General features: G+C 46.1%; 1 protein-coding gene across 2 annotated transcripts; it reads left to right on the top strand.

Annotated features, from left to right (window-relative positions):
* Window positions 1-4,244: 4,244 nt before the first annotated feature.
* On the top strand, window positions 4,245-13,390 carry LOC137785691 (E3 ubiquitin-protein ligase pellino homolog 2). Of its 2 annotated transcripts, none has more exons than XM_068577138.1 (7): window positions 4,245-4,575; window positions 8,386-8,515; window positions 8,933-9,034; window positions 9,468-9,665; window positions 9,761-9,946; window positions 10,029-10,234; window positions 10,969-13,390. In XM_068577138.1, the coding sequence occupies exons 1-7, from the start codon at window positions 4,496-4,498 to the stop codon at window positions 11,351-11,353; spliced, it is 1,287 nt and encodes a 428-aa protein (XP_068433239.1). In that variant the 5' UTR covers window positions 4,245-4,495; the 3' UTR covers window positions 11,354-13,390. The 2 variants fall into 2 exon arrangements, with proteins under 2 accessions (XP_068433239.1, XP_068433238.1); XM_068577137.1 differs by having other exon boundaries at window positions 10,029-10,240.
* Window positions 13,391-13,840: the final 450 nt, after the last annotated feature.

Below are 13,840 nucleotides of genomic sequence, written 5' to 3'. Positions count from 1 at the left end.
AAGGGACTCGGTGTGCTGAAGGCAATCAGAGGAGAACGTCCCAGCTCGCTAGTCAGTGTTTAAGGAGCGCTGCGCTCCAAAGCCGACCACAGGTTCATATTCCACGCCGGGAGTTTCCTGTTTCTCTGAAGAGGACAGTTGGGGAGTGTTGGTATTGAGCCGTAATGGTGGGTGAGCTCGCGTACAGTCCCCTGCATTTATTCAGGTATTTTAGTTAACTGCGATTACTTCAAATTGAAACACACAAAGTGTTCTGCCTGAAGCAATCGACTACAGCGGTTGATCTTTCACACGTCTGACTGGGCTTTGGCTCAAAATGTCGTGTGGACGAGGTCAATGAAGGACGCCATTGTCTCCTGCATCTCACATGATCTCACATGATCTTCTTTCCAACCACGTCATGATGTGCAATCAAGATGTGGAGTAAAAAGCTGTGAACCGCATACACTGTGTTTGCGTGTGTGTGTGTGACTGTGTGCCGGCGAAAGGCCGTTATGTACACTGTATACAATGGGGTTTTTTTATGACGCCGTTCATTTTCAGTGTTTTGCAACAAACCTGCTTGTGTATGCAATTAGTCTTCCCTGTGGGGAGCCCAGCGGAGCCTGTTGTGTCCAGGAATGGGAATATGCTGAGCCATCTGCAGTATCATGCCTGCTCTGTGTCAGCGGCTGCCGCCTCCTCAAGGAGACAGAGTATGGTGTTTCTCACACACACACACACACACACACACACACCCAGACAGACAGACAGACAAACACACACCCAGCAGGCATATGTGCACTCGTGCATTGCAGGTAAGGACACTGCCTTTGTGTTTTTCACGCGTGGCCTCATAACATATCACAGATCGTGGCTTGATTTGGATCTTTGCATTAAGGGGATCTGAACAACTCGTGTTGCTCTGTTTGGTATCCAGGTGTTCAATCCATCTGAGCTGCCACTTCAAACAGAGGGTGACGGGAGACGTGGGGGGGTCGCTCAACGACAGAAATACCTTGTTCTTCGTTTGCTCTTGTCTCCAAGGCAACATCGACAAAGACTCGGCAGCAGATGGTCGTGGCACATCGAGGTGGTCTGAGTTGACTGTCTCGTCTGCCGTCCCTTCCTCGTCGTACCTCGAATATCCGCTCCCACCTTTTGCAAAGCGGCGCCGAGCAAAATCCAGATGGAGGAAGTCGGTCCAGGGCCGTGTGTTTTACCCTCACGGCTTGATGCTTGAAGCTTGACGCTCAGGCATTCTTGTCATGAATGATGGAAACAATCCGGACGCCACATTCCTCGTGAACGCCGTGTGAAACATGCTCCTGATGCAAAAATGCTAAAGCATTCGCGGCTTCATGCCGTTATACAGCGTGAAAGCATGCTAAAGGTCTGGTTTTCATTCATTTTACGGTATGCGTTCAGGATTCTGTTCTTAGTGTACATCATGGCTTTATTTGGGTATATCACAAGGATCCCCCGTCATGAGGAACATTTTAAGAGTCGAGTTTTTCCAGAAAGGTGCCTGTTTGTTTACAGTCTGTGTGAGCGTCTACTTATAAATGATCTTCTATGTTCTGCTCGACCTGAGATGCAGCCTGCCGTAAGCTGCATAATGACAGCAGAAGTAATGCGTTCCACATGTCCACAATTAGGCATATGACCCAATCTGTGATTTGCTCACCAAATATGGTTTCTAGACGATTTGTGTGATACAACAAGGTTGTGCTCTTCTACACGGCGGGGGTACGAAGTGGGCCACACATCCAATTTGGCTTTTTAGAGCCCTTATGTGCATGCCGGTGACATAAATGTCAAAGCAAGTGGCCATAAACGGACATTTTATATTGCAATGTACTGCAGACATTTTTTTTTCATGTCAGTATTGTGTTTTTTTGCAAATATAAATACTAAGCTACAGTAGCGAGACGTGCATGCCGGCCCAGGCCTCGCGCTGCGATCAATTTAGGAGCATTTGTCTGGCTGACGAGGCCATCGTAGAACAAAGTGGCCGTCAATCAAAACTGCCATGTCCAATTTTTCGTTCATTAATTACATCTGCTTCTCTTTATCGCTCCAACTGCGCGGGGATCCAGATGAAAGGAGCAGATGACATCATGGACAGACGGCCTCTATATAAACAGTGTCCTTGCCTATTTGTGGACGATGAGTAAGAAAGAGAGTTTATCAACAAAACGTCCAATCTGTAATTACAAACATCTTCCCCTTTTGCAGGTTGAGCAATCCATTGTAATGTTTTATGACCTTTGTGAAAAGCTATTCTCTTTTTAAATTCTTGAGGTGGAATTTGATTCATTCAGAGCATTTTTTTACACTGTAAATTCCTGGTTTGACTGAGTAAATAATCCACACAAATTAAGGGGAGCATTGAAGATTCCTCCTGCATGATGGAGGCCAAATATGTACTTTAATGCTTGAAATCAGCCAAACATGGACAGGCAGAAAGAAAGAGACAAAGAACATGGGAAGGGAGAGAGAAAGAAGGGTGTGACCCTAATCCCAGAGTGGGAAAGAAACTCACTCAAACATGCACACACATCTGGTCCATCCAGTTTCTACTTTGTATTTAAGATGAAAAGTATGTGAGAGGTTAAACGTCTGATCCACACAGTACTATACCCTCATGAGGTGAGTCAGCACTCCAGTCGGTTGATAAGTTACTCAGTGGGCTGTCATTCGTAGATCAAGGGTGTGGTTGTTTGGTTTATATGCAGAAGATCATTCATGAGTCATCAACCCCCCCTCCCCCCCCTTTTCCAGTGTCATTATCAGTCTCTCTGTAGCTGCAGGAATGTGTTTGAGGGAAAGCTCTGGTCATTTCCATTTTGAATCTGATATCAAATCACTCGGATAACGCCCTTAGGATTTGCACAGGCAAATGTATAAATGACACCGACATACCGGATATCAAAGGGCCAACGTCACCCCCGCGCTGGAGAGTCATTGTAGAGCACCGCGCGGCGCCTCTGTGCTTCACCCTGCATGCAAGCCACTACATGTTACTCCACCCCGCCAAGATCACAAGGTAGGCTACTTGCTGTTCCAGTTGACGTTGGCCGACTGAACAGATTCTGTTACTGACACCCCAGCTCTGTGTTCGGTCCAAAAGGACCTGCGGCGAAGGCTTTGCTTTCCATCTCATCAAATAACAATGAACAGCAAACCAGGTTTGCTGGGAGGAAAAAATGTTTCTTCTATGTGACAGGGCCTGCTGTATCTGTACAGGCCTCCATCCCATTCATTCATAGTACTCTAAAAATTTACAGGTCAAAGCGCTACCCCAAAAAATACATAAAAACAGTGGCCGTTAATGGTTCAGTAAACAGGTAGAGCTGATGTTTAGACATACACGTGAGCCAAAATAGTTACAGTTGACCAATTTCATAAGCGAGAAAGTTGTACTTTGCAACTGAGGTGCACTGCCCTCATGTGGCCACAGTACTATGAGTATAAGTACACAGATATTACACTCCTCTGTGTGTGTGTGTGTGTGTGTGTGTGTGTGTGTGTGTGTGTGAGTGTGTGTGTGTGAGTGTGTGTGTGTGAGAGAGAGAGAGAGAGAGAGAGAGAGAGAGAGAGAGAGAGAGAGAGAGAGAGAGAGAGAGAGAGAGTGTGTGAGAAAAAGAGGGAGAGAGAGGAAGAGACAGACAGAGAGAAGGAAGTGTGGGATCCAGCCGGCCTATATCTGTCTCCCCACTCCCACATGAAATGCAGGCAGGGAGAAAAGAAGGGATCTCGTCTGGGGCGCAGTGGTGACCCACATCCTTGCTTGCTACACCCGCCCACCCACCCAAAGCATCTAATTACGTCAGACTCCATAATGACCCTCGCGTTCAGAGCTTTATGATTCCCACGCATACCACCGAACGGCCTGCCATTTAACTTTAAATGTGCCAATACATCCTGTGCATGCCAGGGGACGTAGGTGGGCACTTCCTCTGGATTTCGAAATGCCTCATTTTATTCTATCAGTGGGAGCCTGATTTTTCGTCAGGGCCGCGTCCATTTCTTGTTCCGTGGGAGGGTCCGCGCTTAAGTGAAATGTTGTAAATGTTATTATGAATAATTTGTATTATCCCAGTCACGTTTACGATATTCTCTGACTTTTAAACATTTCTCCTTTTACATAGATAATTTCGCCATTTCTTTTTTTTTAAAGATCCATTTTTGACCGACCACCCCTACTAAACATGGTACGGCCCACTCCCTGCCGTTAGCCGTTGTTGTATCCAATGCTAGTGAACAGATATGTGGCGATACCAACTAGCTACACTCTCTGGCATTAAAGCCACGAAAAGATGCGCCTTCACGGGATTAAAACAATAAAACAAACAGCGAGAAGTCTGGAAAAACTTTGCCCAACTGTGCCCAAACTTTGGTAGACTACAACCCAAATCACTTCCCGTCAGTTTCGCGTGTGTTAGCCTTGTTTTATTCTCGCCACTATTGCCGCCGGACGCGTTTTTTCTTCTCCTGGAGCTTCTCCAGTCTGATGAATTCACCGAAAAGAGACGGAGACGATGATGTGCCCGTTAAAGACCCGGTAAAATACGGAGAATTGGTCATTTTGGGGTAAGTCTCTTTAAACAAACAAAAAAAAAACCCAATAGTACAAATTGTGTCGGACGGCAAAAATGAACGTTTCATCTGTAGCGACACAATAAACCAACAGATGACGTGTGAGTTCACGTTTAATCCACTGCTCTTATTAAATATCCCCTCCTTATCGTATTTCGGAGAGTAAATCCATCATAGTAACACCTATTTTTCGCCTTTATATTGCACAATACCGCCGCACACCACCCGTCTGTGACTGTGTGGTTGTGTTACAAACTAACTTTGTGTCACAAATGGCTGCATTATCCTCTGAGGCTACGCCGCCGTATTGTTTCCACATCAAGCGTGGTGCGTTTGAGTGTTAAAGGTGCAACACAATACTAGTATATGTATGTGTATCTGGGGTTGGCAATAGCACAGGCAACTACGGATGTAGCTGCCTTTTCATCAATGGTTGTAGTGGGGGTAAGCAGCGGTGGATTGTTCAGGCTGAAAAGCCCAATGATGTCATACTATGCTGGATCCTGGGGTTGCTAAAAGTAGGGCTGGCGATGATATCACTGTCTGAAAAATGCACGAGTCCTGCTCATATGTGTCTATTTATAAAGTATAAATATATATATATATATATATATATATATATATATATATATATATATATATATATATATATATATGTTACTAATGAATAAATAAACGTCGCTGCCAGATGACCAAGGAAAAGAAGGAGGCGGAGAAAAGCCCCCCTACAGTGGGCAGGATGTGCTGATGACAGCCACCAGCTTCCACAGCATTTCCACCCCTGTGCAGCATCACACTGTGCAGGGTCTGCAGGGAGCAGAAATGCCACAACACACACACACACACACATGCACATGCACACAGTCAGCCATATCCAGGCTTACACAGGCCTCCCTCTTGCCCCCACAGAGCTTCCTGTGTATGCCAAAGATAACTGACCTAATGGCCTATCTCTTCCCCTCCGGCTGAACATGGAGTGAGGAGGCTGTAGGCCTGCCTGCATCAGAATACTGATTAGTCGTCCTCGCCATCATCTGACCGTTTGAACAGAGCGGCCCTTTTACATCCTCCCCGACCGGAGTGAGAAATTGGCCGTTTAATGCCCCATTATGAGGTTTTTGGTCTCCGCGGCTGGTGCCACGACGGGCTAAAGCGCCTCATTGAGAGGTTTGAAAACAAGCATTCGTATGAGCTCTTTTTGAAAACTAGCGAATGTTGAGGTTTGGCGTTGTCTTGTGTGACGGCCACGAGCTTGCCGGCTGCGATAGGCATCATGTCTGTGGTTTTTAAACGAGGCTTAAGTGTCATGGGAAACTCATTTTTGACCAGTTTGACACATTGACCAGTTCGCTTGTCAGACACCCGCACTCAGAACCGGCTGTTCTTTCGACTACCTGTCACACATGCATTTTTTTTCTCTCTCCCTGACCTGTTTTGTGCGAGTGTGGTTTGACTTTGCATCTGTCAGGCTTGATGATCACATGCCCCGTGTGGTCGATGCCTGCTTCACTGCAGGCCGTGTGATCTTTGCAGTGGCTGCCTGCCATCGCTCATTACCTTAGTTAGCCTGTACAGCGCTGGCCTCGTCCAGCAGCCCGGCGCGATGCAAACACCCTCCCATGCTCCGCATTTATCACCCCACACCTGGCACACCTTCTTTTCTCACCCGTAACCCTTTAACGTTGTCTCTGTCGCATTCCCCCTCGTCTCTCGCCCGGTCCCTTCCCTGCAAGCCTCCCAGCGTTTTGCTGAGTGCTGACTTTTTCACAGAGGCGGGCCTCCTCGGTGGCTTGCCCTCAACGAAAATAAACTCTGTGTCGAGGGGCAGAAAGAGTGAATATTTCATATTGTGCTTTATGATGTGCGCACATGCGTGATGCAGGATCCAGAACCGCCCTGGCAGATCTCGTGGAGCTGCTCGTCCCCTTGGCATTTTACCCTCGACCCTCTCATCCCCCGCCACCCTGCCCTTCATTTAGCTTTCATTTCCCCGTCTTCGCTGTTCATGACGAGGCTTATTATTATTTCAGACTTATTCTCTGTCTCTGTTTCCGTCAAAGCGCTGGCCACCTTTTTTCCTCCTCCGATAAGCGGATTTTCTCTCCAGTGCCCTCTTATCCGTGGTCCCATTTCATAGCTTCTGCCTTTTTTTAAAACCAGGCCCCTCAGAAGCCCGTCCTCATGTTTTTCCTTCCTTTCCTGACCCCAGACCTTCGGGATCCAGTTTTAAACTGTGGGGCCGGCTCATGGAGGGAGCAAGTAGCTCTTCTGTGATTATCGCAAGGAAATCTTGCCTGTTTGAAGGTTGTTTTTTTTTCAAGCTAACGCACTCGATCCTATTACCAACATGCTGCTGACTGCTGATCTGATCTGGCCTCAGGGTTGCTCCCCACGGAAAAAATGTTTTTTGCTAGTGTGATTCATGGAAGTGGAGCTCATTAAAAATGCATAATGTCAACAAACTTCCCTTACACACACGGACGCACACAAATATAACCACCAGAAAACATTTATATATTTGAGAATACAATTTAAACTGTCGTTCATCCGGTATTTTATTTGTAAAAGTAACTTTTTTCCAAGTTTTGTCTGGTATGTGGAGCTCCAACTCATTCCAACTTTTATTCGTGTTCAGAATAGACCTACAACTTATTTCATTCATTATTGATTTATCTGCAGGTTGTTTGTGCAATTAGTCACAAATAAAAAGTGTATTTTTTTTTTGTCTGAATAGCAGTCCATAACACAAAGATATTCAGTTTACCGTCACAAAAGGCAAGCAATCATTTAGTTTGTGTATGTTGCATAACACATTACTGAAGAATTGTTGGCAATTAATGTTCTGCTGATCGATTAATTTACAAATTGCTTTAGCTCTCGTTCAGATGAATAATTTAGTTGCTGTTTTGTTTATAGTAGGGCTGCAGCGAACGATTAATTAAGTCAATTTTATTGTTAGTGTTTGTCAAGTGATGTCATAAAACTATTGCGGTAGTCTGACCAGCATCACACACTAATAGCAAAAAAAATTCATTTGTAATAATGTAAAATAAAGAAATCCAAGGACTTGTTATGCATTTGAAGAGCTCTGATGAGCAGCATATTGGCATTTCCATTTTATGCATTAACAAAGGAATCAATTTTTATTATGATCAACGCTTTTTTGTGGTCCTAAACACTGAACACTGGTGGTTTCTTCCGCCCCTGTGAGACCGAGCAGAACAGATCCCTCTGATCCGATCAAGTCTGAAGGCCATTAAGGAAGGCGCTGTTGTTCCTCAAAGTCTTCCTGCCCGCCGGTTATCCTCTAAATATGTTTTAATAAGGTTCATGCTCTGCTGAAACCAGCAAACTACCTCCTGTGTGAACTCAAACTGATAAATAAATAGTCCGTATTTTAGCCAGTTTTAACATCAAACCTCGTTAATTTCCATTCAAACATGAAATGGGACGTAAAGGGTTTGATATTGAATCATAAAACTCTTTAGTGTAGTTTCTACTGCCCTCATGAGAATAATCTGAACTCTCATGTCCGTTTCTTTTAATGAATGCTAAACCTTTTTTGGTGTCGTTTGAGTGAATCTATCCTGTTGAAAATGCTTTTTACTGTAAAAAAAAAAGAAAGAAAGAAGAGATTAGACGAGGAGTGAGCTGCGCTTCAGCGAGTGTGAACATCAAGTACAAGCTGAGTGAGATCAAGTGGTCGCTCACCAGCGGCACGAGTTGCCACCATTCGGCTCTCTCAACGCGCTCGTCTTCTCCTCTATTGCGCTCACATTTTCCTCTTTTCTTTTGCTTCTGCAGGTACAATGGCTCTCTTCCGAGCGGAGACCGCGGGCGCAGAAAGAGCCGCTTCGCTCTGTACCGAAGGGCCAAGGCCAACGGGGTCAAACCCAGCGCCGTGCACATCCTCAACACGCCGCAGGACAGCAAGGTACGCGTGTGCGTTTCCTGCTTTATCTGTGTGTGTGCGTCTATCTGGTTTCCTTCCTGTGACTCCCTGTTGTCCTTTAATAATGAGCTAGAGGAAGAATGACTAAGCATGACGCCATGTATGAGCTGTCATGTAGTTTTTTATTACTGTTCTACTGTTTATTTATATTACTTGTTTTAAATTTTATTTTACTGTGTGTCTCTTGTGTGCACTTTACATGTCTGCTGCTGTAATCCTGCAATTTCCGAAGATTATTTTATCCTACATGTACGTGTGTGTGTGTGTGTCTGCCAACATGCGGATGGATGATAATGATTGATTAGCATTCACTCTGATGTCTGTTCCGTCAAAAAAAAAAATCAAAAAACTTGTCGAGAAGAGTGCGTCACCTGTGCTATTCTGCCGTTGTTGTTCCAGGCCGTCCACAGCAGGGGGCAGCACAGCATCTCCTTCACTCTGTCTCGCAACCAGACGGTGGTGGTGGAGTACTGCCACGACAACAGCACAGACATGTTCCAGGTAACCACCCGAGGAGAATCGAGAGCGCCGGGGGTCATTTTTACAAGACAAAATAATCCCAGATTTTGCGCTCACGTGCGCAGCTTCTCCCAAAAATACGCCGTTATGTAACGCCAACAAAGGAATTTCTACAGTAGGTCGATTATTTTCGGTTCTCTCGCGACCGTTGAAGACAAGGAGCGAAGACTTGTGTGTGAAAATCTCCAAGGAAGTCTATTTTTATACACGGCAAAGTTCTGATCTTATAATAGCATCGCGTATTTATTTAATTTCCTGCGAGTGATGACGCATCTTTTACCCACGGTGATAAAAAACACAATCACAGGGAGGAAAAAAGCACTAATCTCATTGTAAAAGACATTTGTTTTGCTGAAACGTATCCAGGAATGTCAATGAACCGCAGTGAACCGCCTCTCTGTGCTGTACCCGGCAGATCGGACGCTCCACAGAGAGTCCCATTGACTTCGTGGTGACCGACACCTCCGGAGGGGGGAAGGAGGGCGAGGACCCCTCCATCGCTCCGAGCACCATCTCGCGTTTTGCCTGCAGGGTGGTGTGTGAACGCAGCCCGCCGTACACGGCGCGCATCTACGCCGCCGGCTTCGACTCCTCCAAAAACATCTTCTTAGGGGTGAGTGGACTGGCACAGATTAGCGTATTTTTTTGGGGGGGGGGGGTTGTGATTCGTAAAAACATTCATGAACTTTTGCGTCTCGGCCGCCGCAGGAGAAAGCAACCAAATGGAAAAACCCGGACGGGCACATGGACGGCCTGACCACCAACGGCGTGCTGGTGATGCACCCTGAGGGGTTCCCAGAGGACCCCAAGCAGGGTCTGTGGAGGGAGATCTCCGTCTGCGGGGATGTGTACGCCCTGCGCGAGACGCGCTCCGGACCCACCCGGGGCAAACTGGTGAGTCACCACGTTGCCGTCCCATTCAAGGCCTTGCAGTAAAGTTGTTTGTGGGGTTCGATAAGTGAACCTTTCTCTTCAGGCGGAGGGTGAGAGCAGCGCGCTGCGCGACGGCTCGCTGGTGGACCTGTGCGGCGCCACCTTGTTGTGGCGCACGGGCGAGGGGCTCATGCGCGCCCCCACTCTGCGCCACCTGGAGGCGCTGCGCCAGGAGCTCAACGCGTCGCGGCCGCAGTGCCCCGTCGGCCTCAGCACGCTGGCCTTCCCCAGCCTGCCACGCAGCCACAGGTGGGAGTATGTTTCAAAAATACTTTTCTATCAAGATGGTCATGTTGGTTTTTCTATGGAAGCCTGTTTCCATAGAAGTCATAATTATGAGATAATGAAGTCGAAATTATGAGATAAAAAGATAGAAAAGTCATAATTATGAGATAAAAAGTCAAAATTAGGAAATATAAAGTCGAAATTATGAGATAAAGTCATAATTATAAGATAAAAATGTATAATTATGACATGAAAAGTGATAATTATGAGATAATGAAGTCGACATTATGGGATAAAAAGATGAAAAGTTATAATTATGAGATATAAAGTCATAATTATGAGATATAAAATAAAAATTGAGATAAAAAGTCATAATTATGAGATAATAAAGTCGAAATTATGAGATAAAAGTCCAAATTCAGAGGTAAAAGGCATAATTCAGAGATATAAAGTCAAAATTATGAGCTATAAAGTCATAACTCCGAGATAAAAAGTCATAATTATGAGATATAAAGTCGAAATTATGACATAATAAAGTCACAATTCGGAGATACAAGTCATAACTATGAGATAAAAAGTCATAATTGTGAGATATAAAATCCAAATGATGAGATGAAAAGTCATAATTATGAGAAAATTAAGTCATAATTATGAGATTTTAAAAAAAGTGCCGGAAACAGGCTACCATAGTTTTCTGCCTCGAAATGTTCACAGTTTAATAAAAACATAAACTGAAACACTGACTCCGTCGCCTCCAGCCTTGAGGAGCGCCAGCCCTGGGTCTACCTCACGTGCGGCCACGTCCACGGACGCCACGACTGGGGCCAGCGGTCCGAGGGAGTGGCGGAGCCGCGGGACGGCGAGGGCTCCACGACCCGCCGGGAGTGTCCCCTGTGCCGCAGCGTGGGCCCCTACGTGCCCCTGTGGCTGGGCTGCGAGCCGGCCGTGTACGTGGACGCCGGGGCGCCCACCCACGCCTTCGTGCCGTGCGGCCACGTCTGCTCAGAGAGGACAGCCAGGTACTGGGCCGAGACCCCGCTGCCCCACGGGACGCACGCCTTCAGACCCGTCTGCCCCTTCTGCTCCGCCGCCCTCAGCACCCCCGGCTGGACGCGCCTCATCTTCCAGGGCCCCATCGACTAGCCCCGCCCACCCCTTCAGCAATCGGCTACTGCAGCAACGGCACGACGCCCAAAGCTTCACTCAGATAGCTCATTGATTAGGAGTTGTTTTTTTAAACGTTCTAGCGAGTGCGTTTGACTAAAACGCTGTCCCGCGTCGTGACCGAATGGAGCCCCAAACCTGAATCCTCGCCCTCATTCATCCCCCTCTCTCTCTCTCTCTCTCTCTCTCTCTCTCTCCCTCTCTCTCTCGCTCTCTCTCTCTCCCTCTCTCTCTCTCTCTCTCTCGCCTCTCTCTCTCTCTCTCTCTCTCTCCGTGCTTGTTGATCGGTAAGAAGATCTGGAGAATAATCAATGCCGTCTGCTGTTTTTCATTCCAACAACTCAGCTGATTTCACTCGTGACCTTCAACGAGAGAGGGCCCTCACAAGTACCACAACTCATACGCAGGAGCTCCACCGATGCTGCTCGAAAACCCCCTTTTTTCAATATTTTTATTTTAAAAAATACGATTACTTTCGCTCCATCGTCCAACGACAAAACCGATCTTAACACGGATCGTTTGTGTGTCTCAGAAAGCCATGTCTGTAAATGACGAGTAACTTTTTTGCACAAAAAGAAAAAGGAAAAAGGCCCCTTTCTTTACTCAGTTCACCTGCAGCGCCTCGCTCGCCTGCAGCGCCCCCAGTGTGTCCTTAACTCGGCGTGAACAGCCGCCTCTTGCACTTCTCGGCCTGATACCGCTCCTTAATTTCTCAAAACGTCAGTCGTTGTAGCCGCCGTGAAACGCTGCCCACTCATCAAACAGGATAACCCGTCCGGTCTTCACCTCTCACACCTCGTCTCTCTGTAGAGTCGCACCCTGGACCTCCTCCTCTCCGTCGGCTGACACAGCCGGCAGGTTTACGAGGTGAATCTCTATTTCTTTACATAGAAGCATGAGACGTTGTGTCGCATACGGTTGGAATGAAAACCTGCAGACTCTCTTGACGGCCTCTACACTACACGCAAAACGGTTTTGCCTCTTTCGGGCTACATCTTGTGCCGATTACCAAGCAGACGGAGGAGGATGAGCAACGGGCCGGGGAGGAAAACCGGGTGAAAGGAAACCCCACTTCATAACTCTCTACAGCAATAATAGCAGCCTCGTACATAAGCTCGATGTCGTGCTGCGTTTAGCCGGGCGGGCGGGGTCGGTCTCCAGGTTAAGGGCTCAACCAGAGGCGTGTTCAATATCACGGTTTATTTTATTCCCAAAATGTGGTGTTGTGTGTATGTGTGTGCGTGTGTGTTTGTGTGCGTGTGTGTGATGTAACCAAAGCATTAGAATTTTAAAGATGAGCAACTGAATCAGTGATGAAAACACCCGACATTTATTCGAATACGCAGAAACGAGCGCGTTTTGCGCCGTCGTAAAACAAAATAAACGGACACATTGCATCGCTACTGTTATTTTGAACACACTTCTGGTTGCCGAATTATGCTAAACAGGGTCCGTATTCGTTTGGTGGAGTGTTTCCAAAAGGTTTGACCTTGCATAACCTCAAAAGATAACCTTTTTTCTTTTCTTTTTTTCGTTGTCGTTTCAAAGAAAAACTATTTTGTTAGGAAATGGGGGCGGGATTTATTCTGGGAGGGGCGGGGAGGAATTCTTTTCGATGTTCAGTGTTTAAAAAAACAACTATTTTTCTAACTGATAATTGGTTTTAGTTTAACTATTGTTACTCAGTGTGAGCAAGTTCTGTATGTTTCCAGAAAAGTATTCTCGTGTGGTAGAGCTTAGGAGAGCTTGTGAGTGAGAAAACATTGCCAACACTGTGTCTGACAAACACACACTTAACACACCCGCTACCGTAAAAAAACATTGCCCAGACAATGAATGTAGCCAAATACTCGGGCTATATTTAGCCTTCCCTGGTGCTCATATTGAATGGTCTATATTGTGATACTATTTTTGTAACTGAATATTATGGTTGTTGCTTTGGTGTCGAAAAAGTCAGATAATTTTCAATAATAGCCTCAAGTGTGGAAGATGTATAATTGATTTAAAAAAAACAAACACACACACACACTCACTTACATGGGAATTGTGTCTAGCTTGCATGTGCTGAACGTACACATACAGTATGTACACTACACGTACTCGGAAACTTTTTGCACGGTTGATCGCCGACCTGTTCGTGCCGAGAGCGTTCGTCCAAGATGTCTTCCCGAGCCCTCGGTTGGTTAAAAAAAACTGCAGCATTTATTTTTTGTTTATTTTTGGAAGACTTCTCTAAAAGAAAAAAGGTTAAAAAAAAAAAATAGCGAGCCGAAAACACACAAAAAAAAATCCTCATACTTGATAGATGCGTGACGTTTGTGAATGAGACTTCCCACTTTGTACTACTATGCTAATGTTTTCCACCAAAACCAATTCACCGCACAAAGGAGTCCACGTTTCCATTTTGTATTTAGACCGACGGAACATTTTAAAGTGATTTGAAGGCCGAGCTGCTGTTTTAAATCA

Source organism: Clinocottus analis, unplaced genomic scaffold (genome assembly GCF_023055335.1).
Source record: "Clinocottus analis isolate CAN_PGR_092001 unplaced genomic scaffold, fCliAna1.0.p SCAF_15, whole genome shotgun sequence".
In the NCBI taxonomy this organism is placed as follows: Eukaryota; Metazoa; Chordata; class Actinopteri; order Perciformes; family Cottidae; genus Clinocottus; species Clinocottus analis.
This window is presented reverse-complemented; position numbering and strand designations above follow the sequence as displayed.